Source organism: Pristiophorus japonicus, chromosome 3 (assembly GCF_044704955.1).
Source record: "Pristiophorus japonicus isolate sPriJap1 chromosome 3, sPriJap1.hap1, whole genome shotgun sequence".
Classification (NCBI taxonomy): domain Eukaryota; kingdom Metazoa; phylum Chordata; class Chondrichthyes; family Pristiophoridae; genus Pristiophorus; species Pristiophorus japonicus.
Window position 1 is genome coordinate 241,501,107 of NC_091979.1, and position 14,824 is coordinate 241,515,930.

At 43.1% G+C, this 14,824-nt stretch overlaps 1 protein-coding gene across 1 annotated transcript in view; it reads left to right on the forward strand.

Moving 5' to 3' along the window:
* Positions 1 to 14,824, forward strand: part of got1 (glutamic-oxaloacetic transaminase 1, soluble) — a 70,299-nt gene that overhangs the window by 19,488 nt on the left and 35,987 nt on the right. The window contains exons 2-6 of the mRNA XM_070876470.1: positions 107 to 288; positions 1,626 to 1,749; positions 5,924 to 6,036; positions 8,546 to 8,650; positions 12,265 to 12,415. Coding sequence (XP_070732571.1) covers positions 107 to 288; positions 1,626 to 1,749; positions 5,924 to 6,036; positions 8,546 to 8,650; positions 12,265 to 12,415 — 675 coding nt within the window. The remainder of the gene's footprint in view (positions 1 to 106; positions 289 to 1,625; positions 1,750 to 5,923; positions 6,037 to 8,545; positions 8,651 to 12,264; positions 12,416 to 14,824) is intronic.

The following is a 14,824-nucleotide window of genomic DNA, read 5'->3' on the forward strand; positions in this document are numbered from 1 at the left end:
GGCATGTACAACAGGCAGTTGCAGTGCATTAGTACTGCAATGTCCTTTAGCCGTGTTCCATAACAAGTTTGTTCATTTGCTCTCCTTTCCTGCTTGTCCCTTGTAGCTTATCGTACTGATGAAGGGAAACCCTGGGTCTTGCCTGTCGTGAAGAAGGTGGAACAACAGATTGCTAATGATTCCAGTCTTAATCATGAATACATGCCCATTCTGGGCCTTCCAGAATTCACCAACAGTGCTTGTGAAATAGCTCTCGGAAAGAACAGTCCTGCAATTGCAGACAACAGGGTAAGTCTCCCAGTTTGTGTAGATCTGAATTCTTAAACATATGAATTGGGACGTGGCGTAAATAATGGAACATTTGAGATGTATTTGGTGGTGCAAGGTGTTGAACCAAACCATCTGCACCTGTTCGGAGGTGCAGATGTGATTTTATTTTCATCCCAATGCGATCATTTAAACTAGGTCCAGTTTGAAATGTGCCTTGAATTAATGAGCATTTACAGGGTTATATCAGTGCTGCAGAACTCGCATGTCATTTAGGTAGAACTGCTGTTCTTTGCATCGATGCAGACTTTCTGTGCCTCTGGCAACAGATTTTACACATTGGGTAACAGTGCTGGAGCTAAGTGGGCACGGCAACATTAAATAAGACCCCACTATGTTGTACACCTGGTAACCAACGTTACCTTTAAGCTGCATGGCTGCGCAGCGCTCTAGGGGTCCTGTGCAGCTGGCGAGCCAACTTTTAAATTGGGAAAAAAAAAGCACATGCATGGAATTTTGAATGGTGCACGCAGCCCAAATTTTTTTTTACAGCGTTCATTGCTGATAACTAGTTCCCTTCAAAATTTGGGAGTGCCGGTCTGCAGGCAGCCAAGCCCATACCTGTGCATTGGTGCTCTGAATGGTGGACAAAAGCAGCAAAACCGCTTCATAGTTACACCCAAACGTTGGCTAACATTAGCAAATGGAGGAAAATTTGCACCAGTATGATTTTGACATGACATTGAGCTGTTTTGAAAGAATGAGGGAGAGCACACACAATAGGAAAATCCAATTTCAAAGTTGTAGCAAAAAACCATTTACAAAACGACACACTGGTTGAGAAGTGAATATTTGAGGTGTTTTTAAATGGTGTATAGGGCTCTACCAAACCATCAATGAAATTACCGCAGTGATTAACTTAATAACCCTGTAAAGAAGGTGGTAAATGATTTAATTTAAATCCTACATTTTCATTAAAACAAGACTCCGTTTAAGATGTGTTTTGAATTGAGGGATATGCACGGCATTACATGTACTCTATAGTTTTTGTACGTCCTCCCCAGGTGAGCTAGTTGTTATGGCATGAAGTTGCTACTGTATTAATGCGGGATTCTACGGTTGAGTTGCGAGTGCTGGCATCTTAATATGCTCAGCTGATTGCTTTGCAAATGAAAAATATAGTCAGACACTGGTACAAATAGTGGGGAAGAATTCATTTGCTTGTTTGTAGTAAATCTAAAAAATTTTTTTTGTTTCAAGCCTCAAAATGATGAGGTCTACCCACGTACACTTCGTCTTTTTTTTTAACCATTGGTCTATTTTGTATCTGAGATTGATGTGTGACTTTCTTGTGTCAGGTGGGAGGCGTGCAGTGTTTAGGAGGAACTGGTGCTCTTCGCATTGGTGCTGATTTTCTGCACCTTTGGTACAATGGAACCAACAATGCATCCACGCCAGTATATGTTTCAGCACCTACTTGGGGTACGTACTTGTCCATTGAAATTTCGCGGCATTTTTTTAAGGATTGTAACGCAACCGAGTTCAGTTCTACCAGCTGCTTTTTGCTGATGACCATGAATTGTCTTGGGAGATTCGGGCCAAAAGGCAAATAGGCTGATGTGACATTGCTTGCATTTGCTGTCTTAAGGCATTCTGTAAATGGAGCACCGCAAAAACACTTCAAGAGTACTTGGCAGGGTTTGGTTGCTATGTAACTCGCAAAGCGAAAGAAAAATGCAAAAGTACAGTGGGACCTGGGGGTACTTGTGCATGAAACACAAAAGGATAGTATGCAGATACAGCAAGCGATTAGGAAGGCCAATGGTACCTTGGCCTTTATTACAAAGGGGATGGAGTATAAAAACAGGAAAGTCTTACTACAGCTATTGGTATTGGTGAGGCCACACCTGGAATACAGCGTGCAGTTTTGGTTTCCATATTTACGAAAGGATATACACTGTACTTGCTTTGGAGGCATTTCAGAGAAGGTTCACCAGGTTGATTCCATGGATGAGGGGGTTGACTTATGAGGAAAGGTTGAGCAGGTTGGGCCTCTACTCATTGGAATTCAGAAGAATGAGAGGTGATTTTATCGAAATGTATAAGATTATGAGGGGGCTTGACAAGGTGGATGCAGAGAGAATGTTTCCATTGATGGGGGAGACTAGAACTAGAGGGCATGGTCTTAGAATAAGGGGCAGCCCATTTAAAACAGAGATAAGGAGAAATTTCTTCTCAGTGGGTTGTAATTCTGTGGAATTCGCTGCCTTAGAGAGCTGTGGAAGCTGGGATATTGAATAAATTTAAGATAGAAATAGACAGTTTCTTAAACGATAAGGGGATAAGGAGTTATGGGGAGTGGGCGGGGAAGTGGAGCTGAGTCCATGATTCGATCAGCCATGATATTGAATGGTGGAGCAGGCTCGAGGGGTCGTATGGCTTATTCCTGCTCCTATTTCTTATGTTCTTATGTTTAATTGAAGGGGATAAAAGCCCTAACTACTTGTTTAGTTACTTTTTTGTTGAGTAATTCCGATCCTTTCACTCTTGCTGCAGAATAAAACTTTCTTTGACTCAGGCGCAGCCCAATTAAGACCAACTTCAAAACATTACTTATCACATCAATGGGATTTTGTTTCCCCCCTCTCTTTTCCCACACCAGCCATTCTTGTGACTTCTTAGTTACTGCCAGGTTACGGACAGTTTTGTGCTACGGATCTATGCCTACAGGAACTGGGATGAGTTGGCCAAAACCCATTCGTAGCAGAGGGAAGACATTACAGGATGGATAGGAAGGACCAATTTCCCTTAGCAGAGAGGTCAACAGCCAGGGGGCATAGATTTAAAGTAATTGGTAGGAGGTATTGAGGGGAAACCTTTTCATCCTGAGGGTAGTGGGGGTCTGGAACTCATTGCATGAAAGGGTGGTAGAGGCAGAAACTCTCTTCACATTTAAAAAGTACCTGGATATGCACTTGACGTGCCATAACCTACAGGGCTACAGACCAAGAGCTGGAAAGTGGGATTAGGCTGGATGGTTTTTTGTCGGCCAGCGCGGACACGATGGGCCAAATTGGTCTCCTTCCGTACTGTAAATTTCTGGTTGTTGTGGACATGGTTTTTAAAATATGTTTCACATTACGCAGTAACTTATTGTGTAATGTGAAACTTACTTATTCAGGGTCGGTTTGATATTTCTTATTGTAGGTGATGAGTGCACAAAGTATAATAAACCTTTTCTTTTATGGCCTTATTTGTTACCAAATTGTCTTCCCAGTTGTGGAATCATGAGGCTGAAAACTAAATTGATTGGATGGCTTTATGGCAAAGTGTATCGGGGCACTGAGACACAGGAGTTCAAAGTGTTGTTGGGAGCTTTAATTTCTCCCCTCGCCCCCATCTCCCCCCATCTCAGCCGCACTGCTGTGAGGAGACTGCTGAATGGAGAACAAGTGAGGTAGAATCTACTGCTCTTGGATATGATTCCTAGAGAGTGGTCCAAGACTGGCATTGACAGAGGCCTGGGAACAGACATCCCTGTTCAGCCCTTTCACCAGTCGGTGGTGTGTATACCGAGGGAACCAGGAACATAAGAAATAGGAGCAGTAGTAGGCCATTTTGGCCCCTCGAACCAGCTCCGCCATTCAATAAGATCATGGCTGATCTGATCCTGGCCTCAACTCCACTTCCCCGCCCGCTCCCCATAACCCCTGACTCCCTTATCGTTCAGAAATCTGTCTATCTCCACCTTTAAATATATTCAATCACCCAACCTTCACTGTTCTCTGAAAGGAGGGTGGCACTTGCTCTAGAAAAAACAGGTTACCCCTTTTTGATTGGTAAAAAATACCTGTTTATGGGTTGTATCAAATGAGCCAAATGGACCAGTAAGCTCTGTTTTGATCCCGGGCCGGTCCCGAGTTGATTGATCCCAATTAATGCAGAGGTGGGAGTGCGACAATTGGCATGAGCGGTCCTAAGTTAGAGGGGAAAATCAGCCATGGTACCCGCTCCTGATCATTATTCAGTGCGAATGTGGGGACATGGGATGAGAATACAATTGCATTTGGCTGTGACCGCCCAGCCCCCCCTTCCCACTCCCAATGGACAAACTAGCCTGTTGACGCTCACTGTCTAGGCGCATTATGAGTAATGATTGCATGAACTGTATGGAACTGTACTCCAACAAAAGAGTCAACACCTGCAGGAGAATAAAAGGGGAAGGGTAGGAGCCGTGGGTAAAAAGACATTCACCCAGCGGTGCCTGTATTCTACGAGCTAGGTTGTAATTTGTTTCGCCAGTGCAGACATCAATCCTGGGAAATTCTCTTGCCTGACATTAAATTGAGTCATGTTATTAGGTGAGTGGCCATCACATTATTCTATCCCTTGAGTTATGATAAATGAATGGATTCACAAACAATTATAAACTCCCAATCCTTTATTGTTACGTTCCCCAGATCATTGCGTAGCCTAATTGAAAGGTCTTTTGTCAATGAGGGTGAAGTGTAATTTCCAGAATTGCTTCTTGATCTTAAATATCATAAAAGATTTCCATTACTAATGGAAGAATTCTGAGCAAAATCTGCTCCTGCCCTGCTTCTAACTGCTTCAAAGCATAAGTAGCACAGACTAATTCAGAGTAATTATAGCATTCTTTTATAATTAGGATTATATTTGCAATTCAATAGATTACACTTCATCCTTCTACATTTTGCCCTGTTAAGCTTTGGATCAAACTTTTATTCATTTACTCTAGGCATATCCCAGTAATCCTTTTTAATGCTGCCTTTTTGAATTAAATGCAACAAATGCTGTAATGTCTCTCCTCAGCTGGCGGACACTTCCTCTCGCTAACGTGCTTGTTTTTTCACCCCTTCATATTTTTTAAAAATTCTCTGGGTGCTGGCAGGACTACATTTACGCCTTTCTTGTTGCCCCATGATGCTGGGGTGTAGTGATTTGTTCTTTTCAAACTTCAGAGGGCATTGAGAGGCAACAATTTGTGTTGGACCATGGCCACTAGTGGGCTAGATTGGGTCAGGGTGAAACCAGTTGAATTGTTACTACAGTCTGGCAGCTTTTGTGGTCACTTTCTCTGAAGCAGCCCACCAATGACCAGATTATGGTGGAATTTGAAGCCACAACATCTGGGCAACTAGTCCGGTGCCATAACCGCTGCTGTTTCCTATTCAGCAAACGATTGATGATCAATTCAGAATTGACACTCCGCTTTTGAAACACATCCAGCCCAATTCACCGCCTCGATACAATGGTGCAGAACTCCCAATATTACATAAGAAATAGGAGCAGATTAAGAGTTCCTTTTTGTATCGATGGAGACGGAGGTTACCTCTCCTTTCTCCGTGAGAGAGAAACCTCTTTGTGACAGTGCTAATGGAGCACTTTCTAAACTTCGCCTCATTAGCTAGAACGTGACTCTCCATCTTCAGAGGAGAGAGGTCGATTAAAGTAAAGTAAATGACAGCAGGGGCCAGGGAAACCAAATCAAATACTTCACATACCAGATGATAACACCCACTGTTCTTCTTCATTCTCCGTCTTGGAGGGTGTTGTCTTGCAACCTCTTCACACATCAGAAGCTTTAAGGTTTGGATACTTAATTGCAGTGGTAACATTAACATTTTGTTCATAGAAAACCACAATGGAGTGTTCACTGCTGCCGGGTTCACCAACATTCGCAGCTATCGTTACTGGGAGCCAGCCAAGCGTGGCCTCGATCTACAAGGACTTCTGGATGATATGGAGGTACGCTTTGTTAATGCACTTTTTATTTCAGCCATTTATCCAAAATTTGCTCAGTGTAAAACTTGATTATTTTGCTCTTTCAAGTGCCGGGTTTATGGCAAAACCTCTAGTGAAGGCTGTGCTTGCAGTCTGCCCAGATGAAATCGGCTCCTCCTTGGTACATATTTCTCTGATAAATCTGCTGTTCTTTTCTTTGCCCCCCCCCCCCCCCCTGTTCTGTGATAAATAGGGAGATTAGCACTAAAGAATCTTAAAAGGGGACGCACACGATAAAACTAGGCTCAACAATAATCGAGAAAATCATAAGAAATAGAGAAAGTCCAGGGGGGAGTTCAAAGGAAAGACTCGAAGGGCTAAAAGGGAATGTGAAATGAGCTAGCAGATAGTATAAAATGAAATGGAGTTTTTATAGGAATGTCAAAAAATATAATTAAGGAATGGGTAGGACCACTCGGGATGGAGGGGGGAAATCTAGTTGTGGAGGATGAAGGTACGGCAGAGATATGTAATAAATATTGTCAGTTTTTACGAATGATGCTGGAATAATAGAGATCACAATATTGAAATTTCCTGATGACACAAAAGAAGGTTTGGCAAACAGTAAAGCAGGCTATAAAAGCAATTAGCGAGAGGAAATGTCTGCCAGCATTTGTTGCATTTAATTCAAAAAGGCAGCATTAAAAAGGAATAAGGGGATATCCTAGAGTAAATGAATAAAAATTTGATCCAAAGCTTAACTGGGCAAAATGTAGAAGGATGAAATGTAATCTACTGAATTGCAAATATAATCCTAATTATAAATGGAATGATACTGAAGTGGAGGGAATGAACAGTCTGAAATACGTAACTTCTTGAAAGCGTGAGTGCGGATAGAGTACTGGTAGCTAAAGCCATAAACATGCCATTAGCATTTTAGGTTTTATAAGTAGGGCCATCGAGTACAAGAGCCAAGGGATAAAATTCTACATGCAAATGGTGAGGACAGAGTTGGAGTCCTGTGTGTATTTTGGGTGTCCCATTATAGAAAGGTCATTTAGCCACAATGGTTGCTCTTCATGTAAGAGTAGGTGTCTAGTGAGGAGAAGGTTAGGCTCCCTTGCAATGCCACCCTGTAGGATTGTTGCTCAATGTCCAAGCTCTTGTGTGGCCACTTGAGTGAAGTACTGGATAGCATCTGACACCTGGGAGTTGTATCCTCGAATGAGTCACCACCAGGAGGGGGCGGAAGTAAATCGGAACAATGACTTTAGCTATACAACAGGCGATGAGAAAGTGTCTGGTTTTTAATCTGTGAATAGCACATTATGATTGGCTTGGAATGCCAGAATTTCTGCAGTTCCTTTTGTTGACACACTGGGAAAGCGGAGGATTGGCAATATTATCAGTGCAGTCTAATGTATGCTTCAGCTTCTCCTGAACAGTAACATTGTTATGGCACTTCACTCAAAAGTATTGTGTGTTGTACAGCGAGGAGCTCAGTAGACAGGATTGTTCCCACAATCAGCAGCTAGCAACAGCTGTACCAATGGTGACAGCTGTAGCTACATCTAGACCATGGAGTTGGTCTCGAACAGGGGTGAACAAGCTTTTGTCCTCGTGGGCTGCGTAGGTGCACAGTTCGGGAGTAACGTATGACGTTTAAAGCCACTAAATATGAAGGTTAAATCTTGGTGTTCAAATGAATTTCTCCCATCAGTGAGGTATCTGTGGTGAGGTAACTGTGCTAAAAAGAGCCTTGCCCAAGCCTCCAGGTCAATGAAATTCAACCTCGATAAACCAGAAACAAAAAAAGAAAGACTTGCTTTTTATATAATGCCTTTCACAACCTCTGAACGTCCCAGAGTGCTTTACAGCCAATGGAGTACTTTTGATGTGTAGCCACTGTTGCAATGTAGGGAATGCAGCAGCCAATTTGCACACAGCCATCTCCCACAAACAGCAATTAAATAAATGACCGGATAATCTGTTTTAGGTGTTGGTTGAGAGATGCATATTGGCCAGGGGAACTTCCCTGCTCTTCGAATAATGCCGTGGGATCTTTTCCGTCCACCTGAGGGAGAAGACGGAGGACTTGGTTCCAAATATTTGTGCAAAGACCGTGCTTTGGTTGCCAGGCTTGAGGACCGTGTGGCCTTCGGGTTGCAGATTGGGCACCTCTAGTCAGAAGCATTGACTTGAGGAAAGTTTAAAGCTTTGGTGATTGCGTAGATGGGGAGCGGGAATGAAGAAGTGTGGTGAACCAACGTTCCGGCTAAGCTGGAAGTCCCGCATAGGCCGCTTACCGGCTTTTCAAGGGGAGATTTTGTGCATGTGCGAAATTTTGAATGGGGCGTGCGGCCTGTTAAAGGGACCGTGCACCCCAAAAAAAATTCGGGGGACCATTGGCTGGCACAGTAATTAGTAGAATGACTAGCCACCTATTGTTTTTTAGCCTGAATTAATCGTCCATCCTCCTGCTTGTATGTACATAACACTGAGTTTAGGGGTTTCTTTTCCTCTTTACCACTAGAAAGCTCCAGAATTCTCCATTTTTTTGCTGCATGCGTGTGCACACAATCCAACTGGTACGGACCCGAGTCAAGAGGAATGGAAGAAGATTGCCGAGGTCATGAAGGTACAGCAAGAGCCGTTTTTAAAGTCTATTTAGTGACGGGCAAAATAAACTGGATGCTATTACCATTCAGTTAAAGGATACATTTTGTGCCCTGTGCATTTGAAATTCACGTGGGGAATTTTGAGTACGGCGGCATTAACCGTTTAAATGTAATCATACCATCTAAGTTAGCTTGAGTTGAGTTTTATCTTCAATGTGTCATACCCAGATTAGCCTGTAGGTTTGTAAAATCACGAAAACATGGAAATACAAGATTGACAAAACAGTCCCATACTGTCTGGGACTTGGTATGGATAGCTGTGAACTTTGTATTGTAATACCCTTGGTTTGCATTTCTAAAGGGTTTGGTAAACATTTCACAATTCCACTTGTGTAGGAGTAATGTTTGATGTACAACTGCTTAAACATTGTCAGGTGGTTTTAAATTTACTTTGCATCCAGCCTGACATTGCACAACATTCAATTGAACTAAATTCAATTTAATCATTTCTTGCTTCATCATCATGCAGTCAGCAAAACCTCAGGAGCATTAAGTTACTGGTCTGGAATCAGAAGTGTAGACTGAAGCTTTCTGTCGCTCTTAGTAATGCGCTGGACTTGCCTTCTTGATTGTCGAGCTCCACTCCAAGAGGAACTGAAGAAACAGGCTTGGGGGTGGTGGGAGGGGTGGTAACTTTCCTGATTCCCTGTGCACTGTTAACTTCCTCACCATCACCTGAACAGTGTACTGATGGTTTGACACATCCAATCACCAGTATAAAATCCTGAAAATAAACAGATGTCAGTCCCACTCCTTTTTGCATAATTATAAAAACTAATAGTGAACTCAATACCTGAAGGAGAGGAGACTGGAACTTTAAGTAGTGTGTGCTTTTTTTGTGTATGGTGAGGGGTGAATTTGTAAAATTAACCTGCAGTGTCCCTTTCCACAACCCTTAATCTATAGCTGGAAATAAATGGCCTATCTGTTTCTTTTTGATTTTTGTTTTATAACTTGCAGAAATTCGGCATCATCCACAGACATTAGCAATGTAGTTTAGCTTGATAGATTCTAAGCATACTGAAAAATACTGTGCGCTGTCTTCAACTGCCATGTTCTATAAAACTCCAGGACCTGTGGCAGTTCACTCTTCACCAGCTAAAGGCTGATTCTTTGTTGTCTCGGTTCGGTTACTTTACGTAATGTATTGCAAATAAATTATTTGGCCACCTTCAGGGTATTTTGGATCCCTTTTCAAGTTTCCTAGAAGACTTAAGTTGCTGGCACTGGACACAAATACCAAATATCATACTCTGCTGTCTGTTTCAGGATAAAAGCCAATAAAAAAAGAGAGCTATGCTATTTGGATCATATAGTAACACCACTAACTGATTCCATCATCTCTAGATGGCCACAGAGAGCAAAATTCATGAGTATTAGCATACGGCGTATTAAGGCACGAATTAGAATTTTACACACTATAGACAGTGTACTTGACTGGACCGTGATCACATCCAGCACCGACTAGATGATCCTGATTGTTCCATAAAATATTAAGAGGTTGTTTCCCCTGGCTGGAGAGCCGAGAACTGGGGGGCATAGTCTCCGGCCATTTAAGACTGAGATGAGGAGGAATTTCTTCACTTGGAAAGGATTGTGAATCTTTGGAATTCTCTACCCCAGAGGGCTGTGGATGCTGAGTCGTTAAGTATATTCAAGGCTGAGATAGATATATTCTAGGAGAATCAAGGGATATGGAGATTGGGCGGGAAAGTGGAGTTGACGTCGAAGATCATCCATGATCTTATTAAATGGGAGGACAGGCTCGAAGGACTATATGGCCTACTCCTCCTAATTCTTATGTGACGTCTGCTGTTGTACATCAGCTGTATTTTAGTTGGGTTGAGAAGTTGTCCCATTGTCTTATCTGTCACATGCTTTCCTTCCACTGTGTAGATGCTCACAAAGCTCATTATTGACCTTTACTAAGGGAAAAAGGTCCTTCCTATCCACTCTATTGAGACTCCTCATAATTCTGTGCACCTCAATAGATTTCCCTCAGCCTGCTCTATTCCAAAGAAAACATTCTCCAGATCTGCTCGTAGGCACCACAGATTCCCTGTAGATGGCGCCGCATTGGATCAAACGCCTGAAAACTAGAAATCTCCACTGACAAGCCCACAAATAGTCTCTGGGCTCCCGAACGCGAGGTGAACGGCAAACACCAATCCTTCGCCGCTCACAGCAAAATCATTAGTTTTACGATTAGTTTATAATTGGCAAATGGCGCAATGATAGAGGTCCTGGGGCTTAATATCAAACAGGACCAGGAGACCACATGTGATACCACTTACCCGTACTGCCATGATGACATCTTTAAGTGTTCAGTACAAATATTGAAGGCAGATAAGACTCTTGCACTGTGTGGAGAATGTTTGTAATTTGAAGAATGATAGACTATATGAAGTAGGTAGGTAATTTTATCTGTTTTTCCACACTGGGACTCTGCTTCTGAATCGGCTAGAGTCCTGAGATCACAGGTTGATTTTCGAATATAACTAAGAAACTGACCTGAAAGCGACAGAGATGGACACATGACGCCTAGTGGGTAATGAAGGAATGCTGACGCTCAACTATACTGGACTTGGTAGTAGTGGCATTAGTTTGAATTTCTCTAAATTTAGTTTGGTTTTTGTTTGTGCGGCAAACCTTATAAGGCACAGCACGTGTAGATTGTTCATACAGTGGGTGCTGTTGAGCATCCTGTACCTCCAGTATCCGATTCAAAATAATGGCATAATAATACACCAGAGCTATTCCAAATTCAATAACTCCAATTGGCAGTAAAATGGATAACATCCTGAGTAGCAGCAGTACATCTCTGGTGACTTCTCCCGTGGCCACCTTTAGGAAACTCTTGTGTACTGATGGTCTGATGTACCTTGCTGGCATTATCTAACCACCATTTTTGAGTGACCTGGCTATTGTAGACTCGATCGACATTTGTTGTCCCTTTAGAAGTGCAGGAATAGAAAGAAAAGAAAGACTTGGATTTATATAGCGTCTTTCACGACCATCTCAAAGCGCTTTACAACCAATGAAGTACTTTTGGAGTGCAGTCACTGTTGTAATGTGGGAAATGTGGCAGCCAATTTGCGCACACCAAGCTCCCACGGACAGCAATGTGATAATGACCAGATAATCTGTTTTTGTTATGTTGATTGAGGGATAAATATTGACCAAGGACACTGGGGATAACTCCCCTGCTCTCCTTCGAAATAGGGCCATGGGATCTTTTACGTCCATTTGAGAGAGCAGATGGGGCCTCGGTTTAATGTCTTATCCGAAGAAATCAAACTTTTAATTAAACACCGAAGGCAAGACCTTTGAAGTCATGGGAATACTCAATATATAAAGAGAGGAACATTGGAAGCAAAAAATGGTTATGGCATCCTGCACTCACAACTTTCCCATAGTATGCATAGAGAACAAACTAAATGCACGGGTGAACTTGCTGGAAGTGCTGGGAAGTCTGGAGGAGTGAAGTTCAACCACGGTCCGGAAGTAATCCGTTGAATGTTTCGCACTCTTTCTGTGTTGTATCCTTATGTCTTTATCTTCTGTCCATTTGCAGAGAAGGTTACTTTTCCCGTTCTTTGATTCAGCCTATCAGGGCTTCGCGTCTGGAGACTTAGAAAAAGATGCCTGGGCTGTTCGTTACTTTGTGTGCCAGGATTTCGAACTCTTCTGTGCACAGTCCTTTTCTAAGAATTTTGGACTATACAGTAAGTAACAGCTTCCAATAACTTTTAGAATGTTTAAGGAGCCGTACATTTGCACACTTAACAGTGAAGGAAGGAAAGTGACAAAGCAGCAACAATATGTCCTGAAGTTCTGTATAATCATAAGAGGGTTGAGAAGTCTGCAACCCATTCTATTGCCCGAGTAAATAACCTTGCACAAGCATAAATGGTGCCTAAATATAAAAGCTGACACAGCTCCAAAGAACATGTGAAAGTAAGTAATTACACAAAGTGCAGCAGGGCACAGGTTTATAACTTGAGGTGCGTGTGTGTACCCAATTGTTGCAAATTTGCTATGGATTCATTCTCTGGCTCATTGGCTTCACATGCTCCCTTAAGAGGACTGAGCCTCTTTGTTTTATGGAAGTTAGTTCTTACTACCCTACTCATATGACGATATAACCCACAGATGTAACAATAGCGCCCTGCTGTGATCTTTCACGTGTGTATCTCTCCGTAGTACCATATTGGGACCAGAAGCGGAGAAGATTGGTTTGAATCATCAAACAGCTTTATTCTGTAGTGAGGTGAAACGTACAGAGGAGTGGGTAGGATCAGAGTCTCTGTAACTTGCACCAATGACACACAGTTATACAAAGCCCTGCTGCGACTGATCTGCAAACAGCGATATGTTCCTGGAACACTGAGTGACTGTCAACCGTGCATAGTTCTCAAAAATGTCATTCCTATTGCTCTTAATAATGACTTTCCCCTCTCTGTTGTCTTTATCTCTTTCCCCCCCATCTCCCCATGTCCCATGCCAAAATATCTTCAAACACAATTCCATTGCTAAAGGAGTGAGTACCTCCCTCTGCTGTTCTGGAACTGGCACCAACGGAGTTGCTTGAGAAAAAGGGTTCTGCTGACTACTTCCCTCCTCTTCCTCTCTTCCTTTGCACACTCTCTCCTTTTTAAAGAAATTTCATAGCTCAGCCACCCCAGACCTCACAGCCGAGCTCAAGACAAAATAACGTTGTACAAATGCCACATTGACATCTGCCATCCACTTCAGGGCCTGTGATTGTTTAGAAAACTGGCACTTGGGAAGCAAAATTTCCCTGCAAGTTTAGTACACACGATGGTATCGATTTTAACGCCTCCCCCCCCCCCCCGCCACCCATCCCCCCAAGAGAGAATGGTGAGTTGCGCAGGGGAGGGGCGGTGGGGAAGAAATGTCTGGGTTGGTAGGCATTTGAATGTTTAAGCATTTAGGAATGCTCTCATAATGATTTGGGCAAAATATCACTGGCCCTTTAAAAATTATAGTAGGTTCTGAAGATTGATTTTATAATTCTAGCTATTTGTATCACGTTTACATCCAGAAGAATTCTACAACAGAAAGATGGGCCTCGATTTTAACTGGGGGTGGGAGGGAAGCATCAATTGGGGATCTCAGCGTGAGATCTCCTGGGCTCCATTTAAATAACCCAGGACTGTCTCCCGCCCAAAACCTTCGGCAGCTGATGCCAGTGCCGAGTGGGTGAGGCAAGGCTGGGCTGGGGAGGCCCAAGGACTCCCTTGCTGTGCCTGAGGAAAGCATCCCTGCCCCTCCTGGCCCACAAGGATTTCACAGGAAAGTAATTAAAACATTTTTACCCTGGTGTCATGCGGTGAGCTTGACTCTGGGCGGAGCTCCCCCAGAGTCGTCGTGAGAATCGCATCTTTACCGGTGCGCAACATTTAAATTTAACTGAGGCCCTCGGCTGGCTTCAGCAGGAGCCTCACCCGACTTCAAAGCCGGTAAAGATAAGATGGTGCCGGGCGGGAACGGAACGGCCTCAGGTTGGTATGTGGGCTCTGCCTGATCTGAACCCCCCCCCGGGCCCAATGCACCATTCCTGCTTGGGGGGGCAGGGGTTAATACCGATACCATCGTGTATACTAAACTTGCAGGGAAATTTTGCTTCTCAAAAGTCAGCAAAATTCCAAGGTGTTTTTCCTTAAAACTTCTCTTCTCTCCCTTCCTTATAGCAATAGGAATTTATCAGAATGATACCAGGGATGAAGGACTTCAGTTTTGTGGAGAGAATGGAGAAGCTGGGATTGTTCTCCATTAGAGCTGAGAAGGTTAAGGGGAGATGTAATAAAGGGTTTTGATAGGGTAGAATGGGAGGGTTGGTAACCAGGGGACACCGATTTAAGATCATTGCAAAAGAACCTGCAGGGAGATGAAAATCTTTTTACGCAGCGCTGCCTGAAAGGGGGGTTGAAGTAGATTCAGTAGTAACTTGCAAATGGGAATTGGATAAATACTTGAAGGTGAAAAAAAATTTCAGGGCTATGGGTAAAGAGCATGGGAGTGGCACTAATTCGAGTCGGCACAGGCATGTTGGGAAAATTGGCCTCCTTAAGTGCTGCATGATTCTATGAATTAAAATCTTGTTGGTGCAA